At 42.2% G+C, this 15,000-nt stretch overlaps 2 protein-coding genes across 3 annotated transcripts in view; one reads left to right on the top strand and one right to left on the bottom strand.

Annotated features, from left to right (window-relative positions):
* LOC118364068 (uncharacterized) overlaps positions 1-7,053 on the bottom strand; it is a 23,093-nt gene extending 16,040 nt beyond the window's left edge. Inside the window, exon 1 of the mRNA XM_052489715.1 lies at positions 6,580-7,053. Coding sequence (XP_052345675.1) covers positions 6,580-6,640 — 61 coding nt within the window. The 5' untranslated portion in view covers positions 6,641-7,053. The remainder of the gene's footprint in view (positions 1-6,579) is intronic.
* The window catches only part of si:ch73-22o12.1 (nectin-2), a 93,268-nt gene continuing 84,276 nt past the window's right edge, over positions 6,009-15,000 (top strand). Inside the window, exon 1 of one of the 2 annotated variants that reach the window (XM_035746193.2) lies at positions 6,009-6,480. In XM_035746193.2, coding sequence (XP_035602086.1) covers positions 6,399-6,480 — 82 coding nt within the window. In that variant the 5' untranslated portion in view covers positions 6,009-6,398. The remainder of the gene's footprint in view (positions 6,481-15,000) is intronic. The other variant, XM_035746194.2, reaches the window with a different exon arrangement.

The following is a 15,000-nucleotide window of genomic DNA, read 5'->3' as shown; positions in this document are numbered from 1 at the left end:
CAAACACATACAGTATATGTGACAGTGAGAAAGGGAAAAGGAACAAACACGTACAGTATATGTGACAGGGAGAAAGGGAAAAGGAACAAACACGTACAGTATATGTGACAGGGAGAAAGGGAAAAGGAACAAACACGTACAGTATATGTGACATGGAGAAAGGGAAAAGGAACAAACACGTACAGTATATGTGACAGGGAGAAAGTGAAAAGGAACAAACACGTACAGTATATGTGACAGGGAGAAAGGGAAAAGGAACAAACACGTACAGTATATGTGACAGGGAGAAAGGGAAAAGGAACAAACACGTACAGTATATGTGACAGGGAGAAAGGGAAAAGGAACAAACACGTACAGTATATGTGACAGGGAGAAAGGGAAAAGGAACAAACACGTACAGTATATGTGACAGGGAGAAAGAGAAAAGGAACAAACACGTACAGTATATGTGACAGGGAGAAAGGGAAAAGGAACAAACACGTACAGTATATGTGACAGGGAGAAAGGGAAAAGGAACAAACACTTACAGTATATGTGACATGGAGAAAGGGAAAAGGAACAAACACGTACAGTATATGTGACAGGGAGAAAGGGAAAAGGAACAAACACGTACAGTATATGTGACATGGAGAAAGGGAAAAGGAACAAACACGTACAGTATATGTGACAGGGAGAAAGGGAAAAGGAACAAACACGTACAGTATATGTGACATGGAGAAAGGGAAAAGGAACAAACACGTACAGTATATGTGACAGGGAGAAAGGGAAAAGGAACAAACACGTATAGTATATGTGACAGGGAGAAAGGGAAAAGGAACAAACAAGTACAGTATATGTGACAGGGAGAAAGGGAAAAGGAACAAACAAGTACAGTATATGTGACAGTGAGAAAAGGGAAAAGGAACAAACACGTACAGTATATGTGACAGGGAGAAAGGGAAAAGGAACAAACACGTACAGTATATGTGACAGGGAGAAAGGGAAAAGGAACAAACACGTACAGTATATGTGACAGTGAGAAAGGGAAAAGGAACAAACACGTACAGTATATGTGACATGGAGAAAGGGAAAAGGAACAAACACGTACAGTATATGTGACAGGGAGAAAGGGAAAAGGAACAAACACGTACAGTATATGTGACAGGGAGAAAGGGAAAAGGAACAAACACGTACAGTATATGTGACAGGGAGAAAGGGAAAAGGAACAAACACGTACAGTGATGTGACAGGGAGAAAGGGAAAAGGAACAAACACGTACAGTATATGTGACAGGGAGAAAGGGAAAAGGAACAAACACGTACAGTATATGTGACATGGAGAAAGGGAAAAGGAACAAACACGTACAGTGATGTGACAGGGAGAAAGGGAAAAGGAACAAACACATACAGTATATGTGACAGGGAGAAAGGGAAAAGGAACAAACACGTACAGTGATGTGACAGGGAGAAAGGGAAAAGGAACAAACACGTACAGTATATGTGACAGGGAGAAAGGGAAAAGGAACAAACACGTACAGTGATGTGACAGGGAGAAAGGGAAAAGGAACAAACACGTACAGTATATGTGACAGGGAGAAAGGGAAAAGGAACAAACACGTACAGTATATGTGACATGGAGAAAGGGAAAAGGAACAAACACGTACAGTGATGTGACAGGGAGAAAGGGAAAAGGAACAAACACATACAGTATATGTGACAGGGAGAAAGGGAAAAGGAACAAACACGTACAGTGATGTGACAGGGAGAAAGGGAAAAGGAACAAACACGTACAGTATATGTGACAGGGAGAAAGGGAAAAGGAACAAACACGTACAGTATATGTGACATGGAGAAAGGGAAAAGGAACAAACACGTACAGTGATGTGACAGGGAGAAAGGGAAAAGGAACAAACACATACAGTATATGTGACAGGGAGAAAGGGAAAAGGAACAAACACGTACAGTGATGTGACAGGGAGAAAGGGAAAAGGAACAAACACGTACAGTATATGTGACAGGGAGAAAGGGAAAAGGAACAAACACGTACAGTGATGTGACAGGGAGAAAGGGAAAAGGAACAAACACATACAGTATATGTGACAGGGAGAAAGGGAAAAGGAACAAACACGTACAGTGATGTGACAGGGAGAAAGGGAAAAGGAACAAACACGTACAGTATATGTGACAGGGAGAAAGGGAAAAGGAACAAACACGTACAGTGATGTGACAGGGAGAAAGGGAAAAGGAACAAACACATACAGTATATGTGACAAAGAGAAAGGGAAAAGGAACAAACACGTACAGTATATGTGACAGTGAGAAAGGGAAAAGGAACAAACACGTACAGTATATGTGACAGTGAGAAAGGGAAAAGGAACAAACACATACAGTATATGTGACAGGGAGAAAGGGAAAAGGAACAAACACGTACAGTATATGTGACAGGGAGAAAGGGAAAAGGAACAAACACGTACAGTATATGTGACAGTGAGAAAGGGAAAAGGAACAAACACGTACAGTATATGTGACAGGGAGAAAGGGAAAAGGAACAAACATGTACAGTATATGTGACAGGGAGAAAGGGAAAAGGAACAAACACGTACAGTATATGTGACAGGGAGAAAGGGAAAAGGAACAAACACGTACAGTATATGTGACAGGGAGAAAGGGAAAAGGAACAAACACGTACAGTATATGTGACAGTGAGAAAGGGAAAAGGAACAAACACGTACAGTGATGTGACAGGGAGAAAGGGAAAAGGAACAAACACGTACAGTATATGTGACAGGGAGAAAGAGAAAAGGAACAAACACGTACAGTATATGTGACAGGGAGAAAGGGAAAAGGAACAAACACGTACAGTATATGTGACATGGAGAAAGGGAAAAGGAACAAACACGTACAGTATATGTGACAGGGAGAAAGGGAAAAGGAACAAACACGTACAGTATATGTGACAGGGAGAAAGGGAAAAGGAACAAACACGTACAGTATATGTGACAGGGAGAAAGGGAAAAGGAACAAACACGTACAGTATATGTGACAGGGAGAAAGGGAAAAGGAACAAACACGTACAGTATATGTGACAGGGAGAAAGGGAAAAGGAACAAACACGTACAGTGATGTGACAGGGAGAAAGGGAAAAGGAACAAACACGTACAGTATATGTGACAGGGAGAAAGGGAAAAGGAACAAACACGTACAGTGATGTGACAGGGAGAAAGGGAAAAGGAACAAACACGTACAGTATATGTGACAGGGAGAAAGGGAAAAGGAACAAACACGTACAGTATATGTGACAGGGAGAAAGGGAAAAGGAACAAACACGTACAGTATATGTGACAGGGAGAAAGGGAAAAGGAACAAACACGTACAGTATATGTGACAGGGAGAAAGGGAAAAGGAACAAACACGTACAGTATATGTGACAGGGAGAAAGGGAAAAGGAACAAACACGTACAGTGATGTGACAGGGAGAAAGGGAAAAGGAACAAACACGTACAGTATATGTGACAGGGAGAAAGGGAAAAGGAACAAACACGTACAGTATATGTGACAGGGAGAAAGGGAAAAGGAACAAACAAGTACAGTATATGTGACAGTGAGAAAAGGGAAAAGGAACAAACACGTACAGTATATGTGACAGGGAGAAAGGAACAAACACGTACAGTATATGTGACAGGGAGAAAGGGAAAAGGAACAAACACGTACAGTATATGTGACAGGGAGAAAGGGAAAAGGAACAAACACGTACAGTATATGTGACAGGGAGAAAGGGAAAAGGATCAGTAAAGGGGAGAGACAGAGAGGAAGAGATGGACAGAATGAAAGTGAGGGAGAAAGACAGAGAGAGGTAACAAGGAAGTTAGAGAGATAAAGAGTTTGGCTTATAGTGGGAGCAGTGGAACCCCTGGGCTAAATGTCTTTACATCCAAAAAATGTGTTTAATTAAGCTAACGGTGCTATCAGCTCCTCTGAGCTCCATTACTCCATTACCAGATACACTCTTAATTACCACTGAGCTGAAGGGGAGAGAGGGGATAGAAGGAAAGAGAGAGAGGCATGGGAGAGAGGGAAGAGGGGAAGGGTGTGGGAGAAAGAGAAAGACTGGACAATGGAGAGAAAGAGGGGGAGATAAATGAGGAAAAGAGAAAGATGTATGACAGTATGAGAAATTGGAAAATACAGGAAAAAATAGAAAGTAGCAACAGAAAGAGAACTAGTGACAGGGTGAGTGATAGAAACCACAGATACTGTGAGAGAGAGAGAGAGAGAGGAGAGAGAGAGAGAAAGATAGCGAGAGAGAGAAAGATAGCGAGAGAGAGAAAGATAGCGAGAGAGAAAGAGAGAGAAAGATAGCGAGAGAGAGAGAGAAAGATAGCGAGAGGGAAAGAGAAAGATAGCGAGAGAGAAAGAGAAAGATAGCGAGAGAGAAAGAGAAAGATAGCGAGAGAGAAAGAGAAAGATAGCGAGAGAGAGAGAGAGAGAGAGAGAGAGAGAGAGAGAGAGAGAGAGAGAGAGAGAGAGAGAGAGAGAGAGAGAGAGAGAGAGAGAGAGAGAGAGAGAGATAGAGAGAGATAGAGATAGAGATAGAGATAGAGATAGATAGATAGATAATGTTGCTGTTCATTTTTATTTTTTGTTTTCTACTTCACTTGCTTTGGCAATGTTAACATATGTTTCCCATGCCAATAAAGCCCTTGAATTGAATTGAGAGAGAGCATGGTAGTACTGATCTCCTCCCTCATGGATAAATAATCACTCTAAGCTCTGGCTCAGTTTAATGAGTGCTGCAAATGAGCTAATACCAGACAACTATGAACTCCACTATCCTAGTCACAGACCCACAGGCAAACCCAGGACAAGGTGACAGGAGTGGAGAGGAAAACGAAGAGAGAGGAGTGAAAGACAAGGCCGGGACAAAGAAAGTGAGGGACAATACGAGGAGAGGTTAGAGTGATCAAATCCAGACATAACATCGGCCAGAGGGATGAGGGAAAATGAGTTAGGTCCCTACATGGCTCGGAGAAGGGCTCAGAGTATTGAAAGTGAAAAGAGATTGTGAGAATTCAGAGGTGACAATTGTGGACTGACAGAGGAGTGGAGAGTAGAGGAGAGGAAATGAGAGGTTAAGGGCAAAGAGTGAAATATGGGATGAGAAGGAGGTAATAACAATGAATAAGTGTCCTCTGTCTGTCAAACACATGGACATACAGATTAGCCTTAAAGCTGCAGGATAATATGGCTTTCCTATGTTGCTTTGGTGGCCAATAAGAAAATGTTGTTTTTTGATTAGTGGGTGCAGGGGTGACTAACCCAGAGATCTGATCTGCAAGCTTTAGTTCCAGCCCTGTTTTAACACACCTGATTGAGCTAATCAAGGTCTTTAGAATCACACCTGAGGGTGGTCATTTGATTGTGATCTCTGGTCTTCGTCAGTGGTTATTTGACTGTGACATATGCGTCAAAGATGTTGATTGTGACACTAATGTTAGTGGTTATTGGATTGTAACGTTTGTTCCAGTGTTTATTTTATTGCGACACTTTAGTAGGCTGTGTCATGATTGTGGAACGTTAGAGCCAAACAGCAGAGGGCGCTATAATCATCCCTTTGCCTCATACCCACCACTGCTGGGCTACTGTGCCTCGAACTAGGTAATTGAATGGTACATGTATTACAATTGACCTAAGCAGTGTAAAATATTGGAGAGGGTGTACTTTCCCATAAATTAGCCAACACATTACGGGTAGATTATTTTTGTTCTAAATCGAAACTTGAAGTTTGTAGCGTCCTCCATCTAAAAAAAATGTATTTTCCAATCAAAAGACAGTAGAAAACGGAAGAGGGTACATTGACGAATATGCCTAGTTAATGTTTTTGTAAAATACAGGCAAGACAGGTTCAACAAATGTAGGTGTGCGCCCTATTAACCGGGTTGTCCAGTCAGTGCTGGAAATCAACAAGGTTTCCGTTTTGGATAACACAATCTTTTAAAAAGTATAATTCCTAAAGATTACTTATGAATACTTTAGGGAGTTTCCAAACTTACAGCCACATATCGTTTGATTTCAAGGAATTGTGACGTTGCCTAGGGATAGTCTATGACATCACAACCAGTCACCCAGTAGAGATCTCTCCGCAGTGTGGAAATAGTTGGTAAAGCACACGCAATCCAAGCCACCTTTTTAGCTACCAGAGCAATATACATTTGTGAGTTTCTTGTCCGCATCGCTTGGACAGGATTTTTTATTCATTTTAACGGGCTCCGACAGAAGCGCAGTCAGTGAAGGACGTTTGAAAACTAACGGTCTGAATTATTGACTTCTGATTAGTTCAGGATTAAGTTCAAACCGGGAAAAGACACGGATAGAGGTTGTTTTACCAACGACATACATTTAATTTTAATCAGCACAGACAGCATGGCGAGAGAGGACGCTCGGAATAGGCATGACTTCACAAAAATCAGACTGTTCAGCGTGGTCACGTTGCTGACTTTTCAAGGTAAGAAGAACATATTTCAAAAACCACCATGGACATTCACCAGCAGCCCAAGCTAATTGTTATCTTCTACTTTTACCACGGTTCATTTGGTTGCGTTACCTGCCGGGGAGGTTTCAGTTACGATCCAATCAACGTTCAGGTGTATACTAGGTCTTGACATGTTTTTTACGATAACATTTTCCTTCTTACGGTTGTGAAATAAATTATTAATAAACAGTCTACTTGTCCCTAACTAATTTGACTAGACTATTTTCTGACCGTGACACTCCCTCGGTAACTTGAGTTTCGGCGTAAAGTAGGATACGCGGTGTTTTTGCTAAGGTGTGGTTCAGATGGCAATCAAAGTATATTTTTCTTCCTGGTGCCAGCAGGTGCATCGTCACTTGTTCTTTTCCAAATACAACCCGAGCGCTGTTGCGTGTCCTTGATCCTCTTTCCCCAGGACCACGCTTCTCCTTCAATTCCTTACGTCCCCCCGCGCCTTTTCTTTCCTCTGACACATCATCCTCGATTAGTGCCAGTTCACAACACATACGTTGGGTTTGAAATAGCTTTTAATGTAAACAGTGCAGCAACAGGGTGTATGTAGCCTACTTGCCACCAACGTCATACAGTGATTGAGGCTGCAGAGTCGCATTTGATAGAGTCCTTGTGGCCTGTGTATTTTAAATAAACACCTGTGCCCATATAATACCCGAGGGATGTGGTATATGGCTAATATACCACGGCTAAGGGCTGTTTTCACGCGACGCAACGCGGAGTGCCTGGATACAGCCCTTATAAGACAACTAGACCGCCATCGCACGCAGCCTACACCACAAACCCCTAAGTTGGTTTATTGCTATTATAAACTGGTTACCAACTTAATTAGAGAAGTAAAAATACATGTTTGTCATACCCTTGGTATACAGCCACATATTCCACGGATTTCAGACAATCAGCATTCAGGGCTCAAACCACCCAGTTTATAATTAGTTGGACCAACTGAGAATATTGAATATTGTTCTAATTCAAGACATTCAGTTACATAGTATTGTTTAAATATTCACCATATCATGTTAAAGGGAAAATCCACTCAGACTATCTTTTGGTATTTTTTTCCTATGTGTTTTTCATGTCAGCAGTCAGGTTTAAGGATATTGGACACAGTGTCACCAGCCACAAAACCATGATGATGAAAAACCATCATGATGAACCATATGATGTATTTTGCATCTGCATGATATGGCCGGTGACACTGTGCTTCTTGAAAGTCCAATATTTTCACTACTTTACCCCTGACATGCAAAACATTTTGGGACTGCATCAACAGTGGACTAATGGAAGAAAAAAAATCTAAAGTAGAGTTTGAGTGGGTTTTGGGCTGACATGGCTGCCATAGAATGTTGTTGTGTCATGTAAATGCATCATAAAACTCATTCTAGACATTCAGTTTAATAGTGTTAAAAAGTATTCCCCACGTAATGTCAGTGGGGAGCGAACATGGCTAATAAAAAGGAAAACACCGCACACTGCTGTTCATGTTCCCAGGTGATAAAAAATAGGCTATATTAGGCTATATTTAACTTTTCAACCTCTCCACTCCTTCAACTTTTGGCGTCACACTTGCATATAAAGATCAAAAGATGTTGGTAATGTATTTGCTGTATTCAGAAGGTTAATTTATTCAGGTGTGGTAGGCTTTGAGCTCAGGTGTGTAGATTCTCTCCCTATACTTGCAGAGTGATCAGGCATGTTAGCCCAAACAAATGTACATCTCTATATTAATTTATTTGTAGTGGCAATTTAATCCAGACCTCTATATTTTTTCTTTTCCCATGGACAAAAAAGTCAACACTGTCTAAGGAAACTTTAGTGCCACAGAAAGAGAGGGTAGTGGCCTAGTGGAGGCCTACTGTACTGCCTGCTGTAGTTGGTTTAATTTAAAAATAATAATAATTGGACCTTTATTTAACTATGCAAGTCACTTAAGAACAAATTCTTATTTTACAATGGCGGCCTACCCCGGCCAAACCCTAACCCGTACGACGCTGGTCCATTTGTGTGCCGCACTATGGGACTCCCAATCACGGCCGGTTGTGATACAGCCCGGGATCGACCCGGGGTCTGTAGTGATGCGGTGCCTTAGACCGCTGCGTCACTCGGGAGCATTGTTGTTCATAACACAATAATAATAATAATAATAATATAATCTGGCCCAGAAATGTATTTTATTTTCTGATTTATTTATGGTGTGGACCTTTTTCAGCCCAAATCCATTTTTACAGAACATCTAGTGCAATTAAGGGGAAGGAAAACGGTGGCAAACAAAACAAAAGGTTCATATTTACCAGGGAAAATGCTTGTTGAACCAGTTCAAGTGTACACAGCTCCCTCTTCACTTTATTGATTTTACAGAAAGAGCCTCTTACACGACAATGTTCGGGCCTTGTTTGTGTGGGTTTTTTTGCGGGAGAATGGTTGTTGGAAAATGTTTTTTGTTCTCTGCTAAGCCAAGAAAATCTTGTTTTTAAGGATATGACCATACAGAGTTTCAATAGCTTAGTAGAGGAAGGTAGGCTTAGTTCAGTTGTCATCCATTTCAATTTAATATAGTCTCATAACCCAGCTTACAGTGTAATAACAGGGAGTTAAATTTGTTTTTAATTAAGGTAGGCTTCTATAGTATGAAATCAATCAATAAAATACATGTAGTAGAGAATGGATGGGATTCCACTTTGAGCCCAAAAACGACACTAATACCCCCTAACGAGGTGCAGGTCCTATGTGGGTCAGGAGGGCTTGAACCCCGTTGCCATGGTGTTTTATATTGAAATAGGGCTATGGGGTCAGCTGTGACTGGTTACGTTGTCTTTACGGCTGAGTAAATGGCGTGTGAGAGCGACTGGTGGGCTGGCAGGGAGAGAGAGAGCAGGCTACAGTCGCACGCTTTTGGAAGAAAAGAGAAATGTGACATTAGGCCAAATTGACTTTGTGCAGTGACCAGCAGTGAAGATACTTGAGATCCTCCTGATGGGTCTCTTCAGCCATTTGGGAACAGGTGGCTTGTTTAGAATGATGCAGAGACAGTGCAGGGTGAGGATTGTGTTTCAGAGTCAGTCCATTGGTTGGTAGGTCAGTTGGTTTATAGGACTGAATGAACAACTGATTGTCCCACCATCACTTGAGCTCCCTCCCTCCCTCCCCCGCCTGCCAGACCCAGTACATACAGGGGCCCTTGTTCTCTTGTCGTTCATGTTCCTGTGTGAGTGATGTTAGTTATTGGTTTATTCAAACACACTCCCTCCTCTCCCCCTCACTCCGTCCTCAAGGCCACGCTGTTTATGGGTGTCTGAGAGGGGGAGGGGGAGGAGGAGAGAAAGATGTGAGGAGCCTAACGGATAAAATAATGTGAAATGTTTTTTTTTGAGGAATGGGAGAATATAATTGAAACATTCTTATCTAAATCAATGTTTCTTCCCAGACAAACACAGCAAAAACAACATTGCAGAAATAGACTAGTCTTATTTCAAATTGGAAAAGCAACCTTTTTTTGAATGTGTGAACTTTTCAATGAATGTCTGTATGCTCCAGGTGTTATGTTAATGAGGTGTCCTTGCCCCTCCGCTATAGAGCTGCAAATGCCATGGGGATTGGGAGAAGGTCAGGTGTGTGTTCATTAGTCTTGCTTTGACTGCTTTTAGTATGGATTCATCACTGGCCCTGTCTCTCTCTCACTCTCTCACTCACTCTCTCACTCTCTCACTCTCTCACTCACTCTCTCACTCACTCACTCACTCACTCACTCACTCACTCACTCACTCACTCACTCACTCACTCACTCACTCACTCACTCACTCACTCACTCACTGCAGGGCCTGTTTAGCGTAGATCAATAGTTGCCCTCATCACCAGTAAACCTCAGTTGATTCAGACATAAATGTGTGTTTTTAGTTTACAGCCCAATGGAGTCGTGAATGTAATACTAAGTGTGTGTGCGTGGACGGTGCCCAACACCTGTGGCCCTGACTCTGCTGCCTCCATGGAATCCTAATTCAATCTTCATTTTATGGCAGTTTATAACAGTTCATCAATGAACTACATTCCACATAGAATGAAAAGACCTACTACAGTAAGTCAAGCCATAGAGCTTATTGATGCATGTGTCTATAATCAATGCATGTGGAGAGACAGTTATTTTCTCTGTGAACATATTTTCTTTAAATCAAAGGCCAGACTAGGTTGTTGTTGATTTAACAAACATCATTAGACAATATGGATAGTTCTAGAGAGTGTGCGTGCGAGTGAGCGAGTGAGTGTGCAAGTGTGTGTGTGAGAGAGAGAGAGAGAGATCAGCAACCTTACTTGTCACTGAATTGTACGTTTTGCTATTGGATTGGGATGCAGGAGGAATAATTGTTGACACACCGCTAGCTAGTGATAAATGAGGGCGTGTAACCTGAGGCTATGCTGTGTAGGGCCAGTGTACCCCATTTAGTCGACTGGACGATGGTTTGGTTGTTCAGACAAGCAGTGGCAAATATGTTAAATGTACCTGTCTGATTCACGGCTGTCTCAGTGGACTAATCTATTGCGGAGGCTGCGGGGTGACACTGGTGTGCCATCCAGTAGTACATTTACTGTTAATTCCCATAATTTCTAATCTACAATGTTTGGTTAGGGTAATTACTGTTAATGTATTATTATTACTACTACAGTCTTGTCATTGGAGGAGTGGACACATTTTAGAGTGTACATCCTAGGCTACACTTGAGAGTTTTGGTTTATTTCATTCCATTTATGAGTTATCAATTTATTCAGTGTCTTTTGTGTGGAGCACCTTGTCAATCTTGAGTAAGGACACCCACCTGATTGTACATAGAAGTAGGCCTAGGCTCCCTGGCCTGCATGCAAATGTAGTCTTATAAATGTCACCATTTTGGGATCTGATAGCTTACTATTTCTGTTTGTCTTAACTCACCATCACTGTGTAGCTTCTCAAAGTAATTTAAGGTATTAGTTTTTTCTACCTGACATTGATTTTGAGATGTATACTTTATTCTAAATGATATGAAACTGTTCCATGAAACTGTTTATATGGAAATCATAATTGGCACGCAGATCAGTAGAAATGGTACAATAAGTTGACATTACAAATGGAAAAGGATGCCGACCACTGGTGTCGCCTATTACCGGAAACTTTAGGAGCCTAATGGCAGAATCTGCGAAGAGCAGTAGGCAGTAATTTGTCTTAATTTTTAATTGTAGTGCTTAAAGCATCAGCTCAGTAGCCTACATATACAGTGCCTTCAGAAAGTATTCAGACCCATTGACCTTTTCCACATTTTGTTACGTTACAGCCTTATTCTAAAATGGATTAGATCATTTACACACAATACCCCATAATGACAAAGCAAAAGCAGGTTTTATACATTTTTGCAAATGTATAAAATAAACTGAAATATCACATTTACATAAGTATTCAGACTCTTTACTCAGTACTTTGTTGAAGCACCTTTGGCAGCGATTACAGCCTCGAGTCTTCTTGGGTATGATGCTATAAGCTTGGCACACCTGTATTTGGAGAGTTTCTCCAATTATTCTCTGCAGATCCTCTCAAGCTCTATCAGGTTGGATGGGGAGAGTAGCTGCATAGCTATTTTTGGGTCTCTCCAGAGATGTTAGATCAGGTTCAAGTCCGGGCTCTGGCTGGGCCATTCAAGGACATTCAGAGACTTGTCCTGAAGCCACACCTGCACACCTGGCTGTGTGCTTAGGGTTGTTGTCCTGTTGAAGGTGAACCTTTGCCCCAGTCTGAGGTCCTGATCGCTCTGGAGCAGGTTTTCATCAAGGATCTCTCAGTACTTTGCTCCGTTCATCTTTCCCTCGATCCTGACTCGTCTCCCAGTCCCTGCCCACGATGAGGTCTTACAGAGATCCCCACTGGGACTGTTTGTGTTTGCCTGGCAGTGTTGCCAGATTGGAGGCCTTCCATCCAATCAAAGGGAGAAGAATTGGAACCCCCTCCCCCCTTTTTAAGGAATGCCAAATGGCACTAAGATGAATGGGAGTGGAAGGGTTTACAAAAACATAGCTCTGCTGAGGTCATTGGGGGTCATATTTGAGTAAAAGTAAAGATACCTTTTAACAGAAAATGACAAAAGTGAAAGTCACCCAGTAAAATCCTACTTGAGTAAGTCTAAAAGTATTTGGTTTTAACTATCTAAAGTAAAAAATCATTTCAAATTCCTTATTTATGCCATTATGCCAGATCAGAGACCGAAGGGATCACCAGGGATGTTGTCTTGATAAATGTGTGATTTAGACCATTTTCCTGCTCTGCTAAGCATTCAAAATGGGTGGCAGGGAAAATGTATGGAGTAAAAAGAACAATATTTTCTTAAGGAATGTAGGGAAGTAAAAGTAGTCAAAAATATAAAGTACAGATACCCCAAAACACGACTTAAGAAAAAATACTTTAAAGTACTACTTAAGTACTTTACACCACTGGGCCCCATCCACTAACCAAAGCACTAGGACTATGCTGCTGGTTAAGGGGGCTGAGAGGGGGTGGGGGGTAGTAGGGCCTAGAGGGGTGGGTACAGTTAGAATGCAGGGGGCAGCATTAGTGAGGGATGACATCATACTTTTAAATTCCTCACAGTGGCAACTTGGCACAGGGATAAGGGTATTTGGAGGAGAGGGATAGGGGGGCAGGATCTGCTCATTTTGTAATCATCCCTCTGATACTTTAAGTGACACCCAGCTATCATTGATGGAGTTGGGCCAATTATCTCTAACCTTTCTCTCTTCTTAACATCTTTCTCCTCACACACTTCTCGTCTTTCCCTCTCTCACCTTCCTCCTTCTCCATCTGTAAAATCCTCTGTCTTGACACTCAGCAGATGTGTATGGCACTTGAGGTCTTGACATTGTCCAAGCTACACACATGGACAGACACGCGTTTCCGTTGTCATTAGCAGTCACCTTAATGTGTCCAGAGCGTGGTCTGTGTTATTGATCCTGTATCGATCAGGTTCCATATGTTTTATCGAACAGATGTAGGTCTCGCGCTGACTGCTCTCGGTCTGGGTGTCCAAGTCAGTTTGACAGTTACCACCACTCTCTCCTGTTATCTCTCTCTCTTTTTCACATCTTTGTTTTTTCATAATGTGTTGTATGTTATGCGTGATGTCACAACCTCTCACTTCTTTTTCTCTGCATCTCCGTACAGCTCACTTTGAGAAGGTCATGTCAAAATCACACTTACCAGCCTGTCTGGACAGACAGAGGTGGGCTGGGGGAGGATATTTACTTAGTTGTGACAGGACCTTGTTTACGGTGACACGCCTAAGACCCAACCACATGATCACATTCTACTCTGGGCTGTTGATGGTGAACAATTTAATGTCCCAGTTATCACTCCTTCTTCCCAAAGTGTGCACTTGTTCCCTTCCCTGATTGGAAATGACTGGTATAAGAAATATGGTGTAAACTCCCATTACCCCATGCCTCCACCAATCCAATGCTTTTAGATTGGTGAGAAGTAGTTATTCAGAGCAGGTGAGAGGACACACCGTGTTACTGGGCTACAGGCAGGGAAGACATTTAGGCAGTGAAGTGGGAGTTTATTTAGTGTGGGACATTTTATCAGAGATAAGAGTGGAGCAGGAACAGAACATTCAGTTATGTTTAAATGGTTCAAGACAAAACAGATATTACACAGTGTGTTGTCTTCTATTTCCCCATGTTCTTCTGAATCTCAGAAACATCAAAGTGAAGATGGCCGTCGGCAGACTGCATTTCTGATTAGTCACAACACACTGATGCCCACAGCTATTAACCTTACCAGCTCTGTTTGGCTTGTTCTGTGTGTATCCCAAATGGCTCCATATATATAGTGTACTCATTTTAACCAGAGCCCTATGGGTCCTAGTCAAGTGTGCACGATATCGGGAATAAGGTGCCATTTGAGATGTCACCTCTGTCAATTATAGTGTAGTTATGCTGGTCTTTGGCAGTTGCATATCTGAATGAGATTCATTGCAGCCACCAGGACTGGTAGAAAGCAGAATAGGAGGAGACTGAAGTGACAGGTTGGCCTTTTCCTCTCACTGGGTTTTGTCAACAGGGTGTACCAAAGTGTTTGTTTACTACAGAGAGTCTTGGCACTTCATCTAAATAGAATTATGTGTTGAATGAGCCCCCCCCCCCACACACACACTATAGCTGATCCCATCTTTCTTACACTGCCACAGTGGGGTCTCTGACTCCTATTCCTCTATCCTTCTGCCCTCTGCCAGCCCTCTAACTAATGAATCCAATCTACCTCCTGTAGCTCTATCCCACCCTCTCTCTTTCTGCTCTTCTTTCTCCATCTCTCTCCCTCCATGCCTCCTACTTATCTTCTGTCCTCCTCCCCCGTCTCACTCTCCCTCCATGCCTCCTACTTATCTTCTGTCCTCCTCCTCAGTCTCACTCTCCCTCCATGCCTCATACTTATCTTCTGTCCTCCTCCTCCGTCTCACTCTCCCTCCATGC

Source organism: Oncorhynchus keta, chromosome 31 (genome assembly GCF_023373465.1).
Source record: "Oncorhynchus keta strain PuntledgeMale-10-30-2019 chromosome 31, Oket_V2, whole genome shotgun sequence".
Classification (NCBI taxonomy): domain Eukaryota; kingdom Metazoa; phylum Chordata; class Actinopteri; order Salmoniformes; family Salmonidae; genus Oncorhynchus; species Oncorhynchus keta.
The sequence above is the reverse complement of the archived record's forward strand: the minus strand, read 5'-3'. Positions and strand labels throughout refer to the sequence as shown.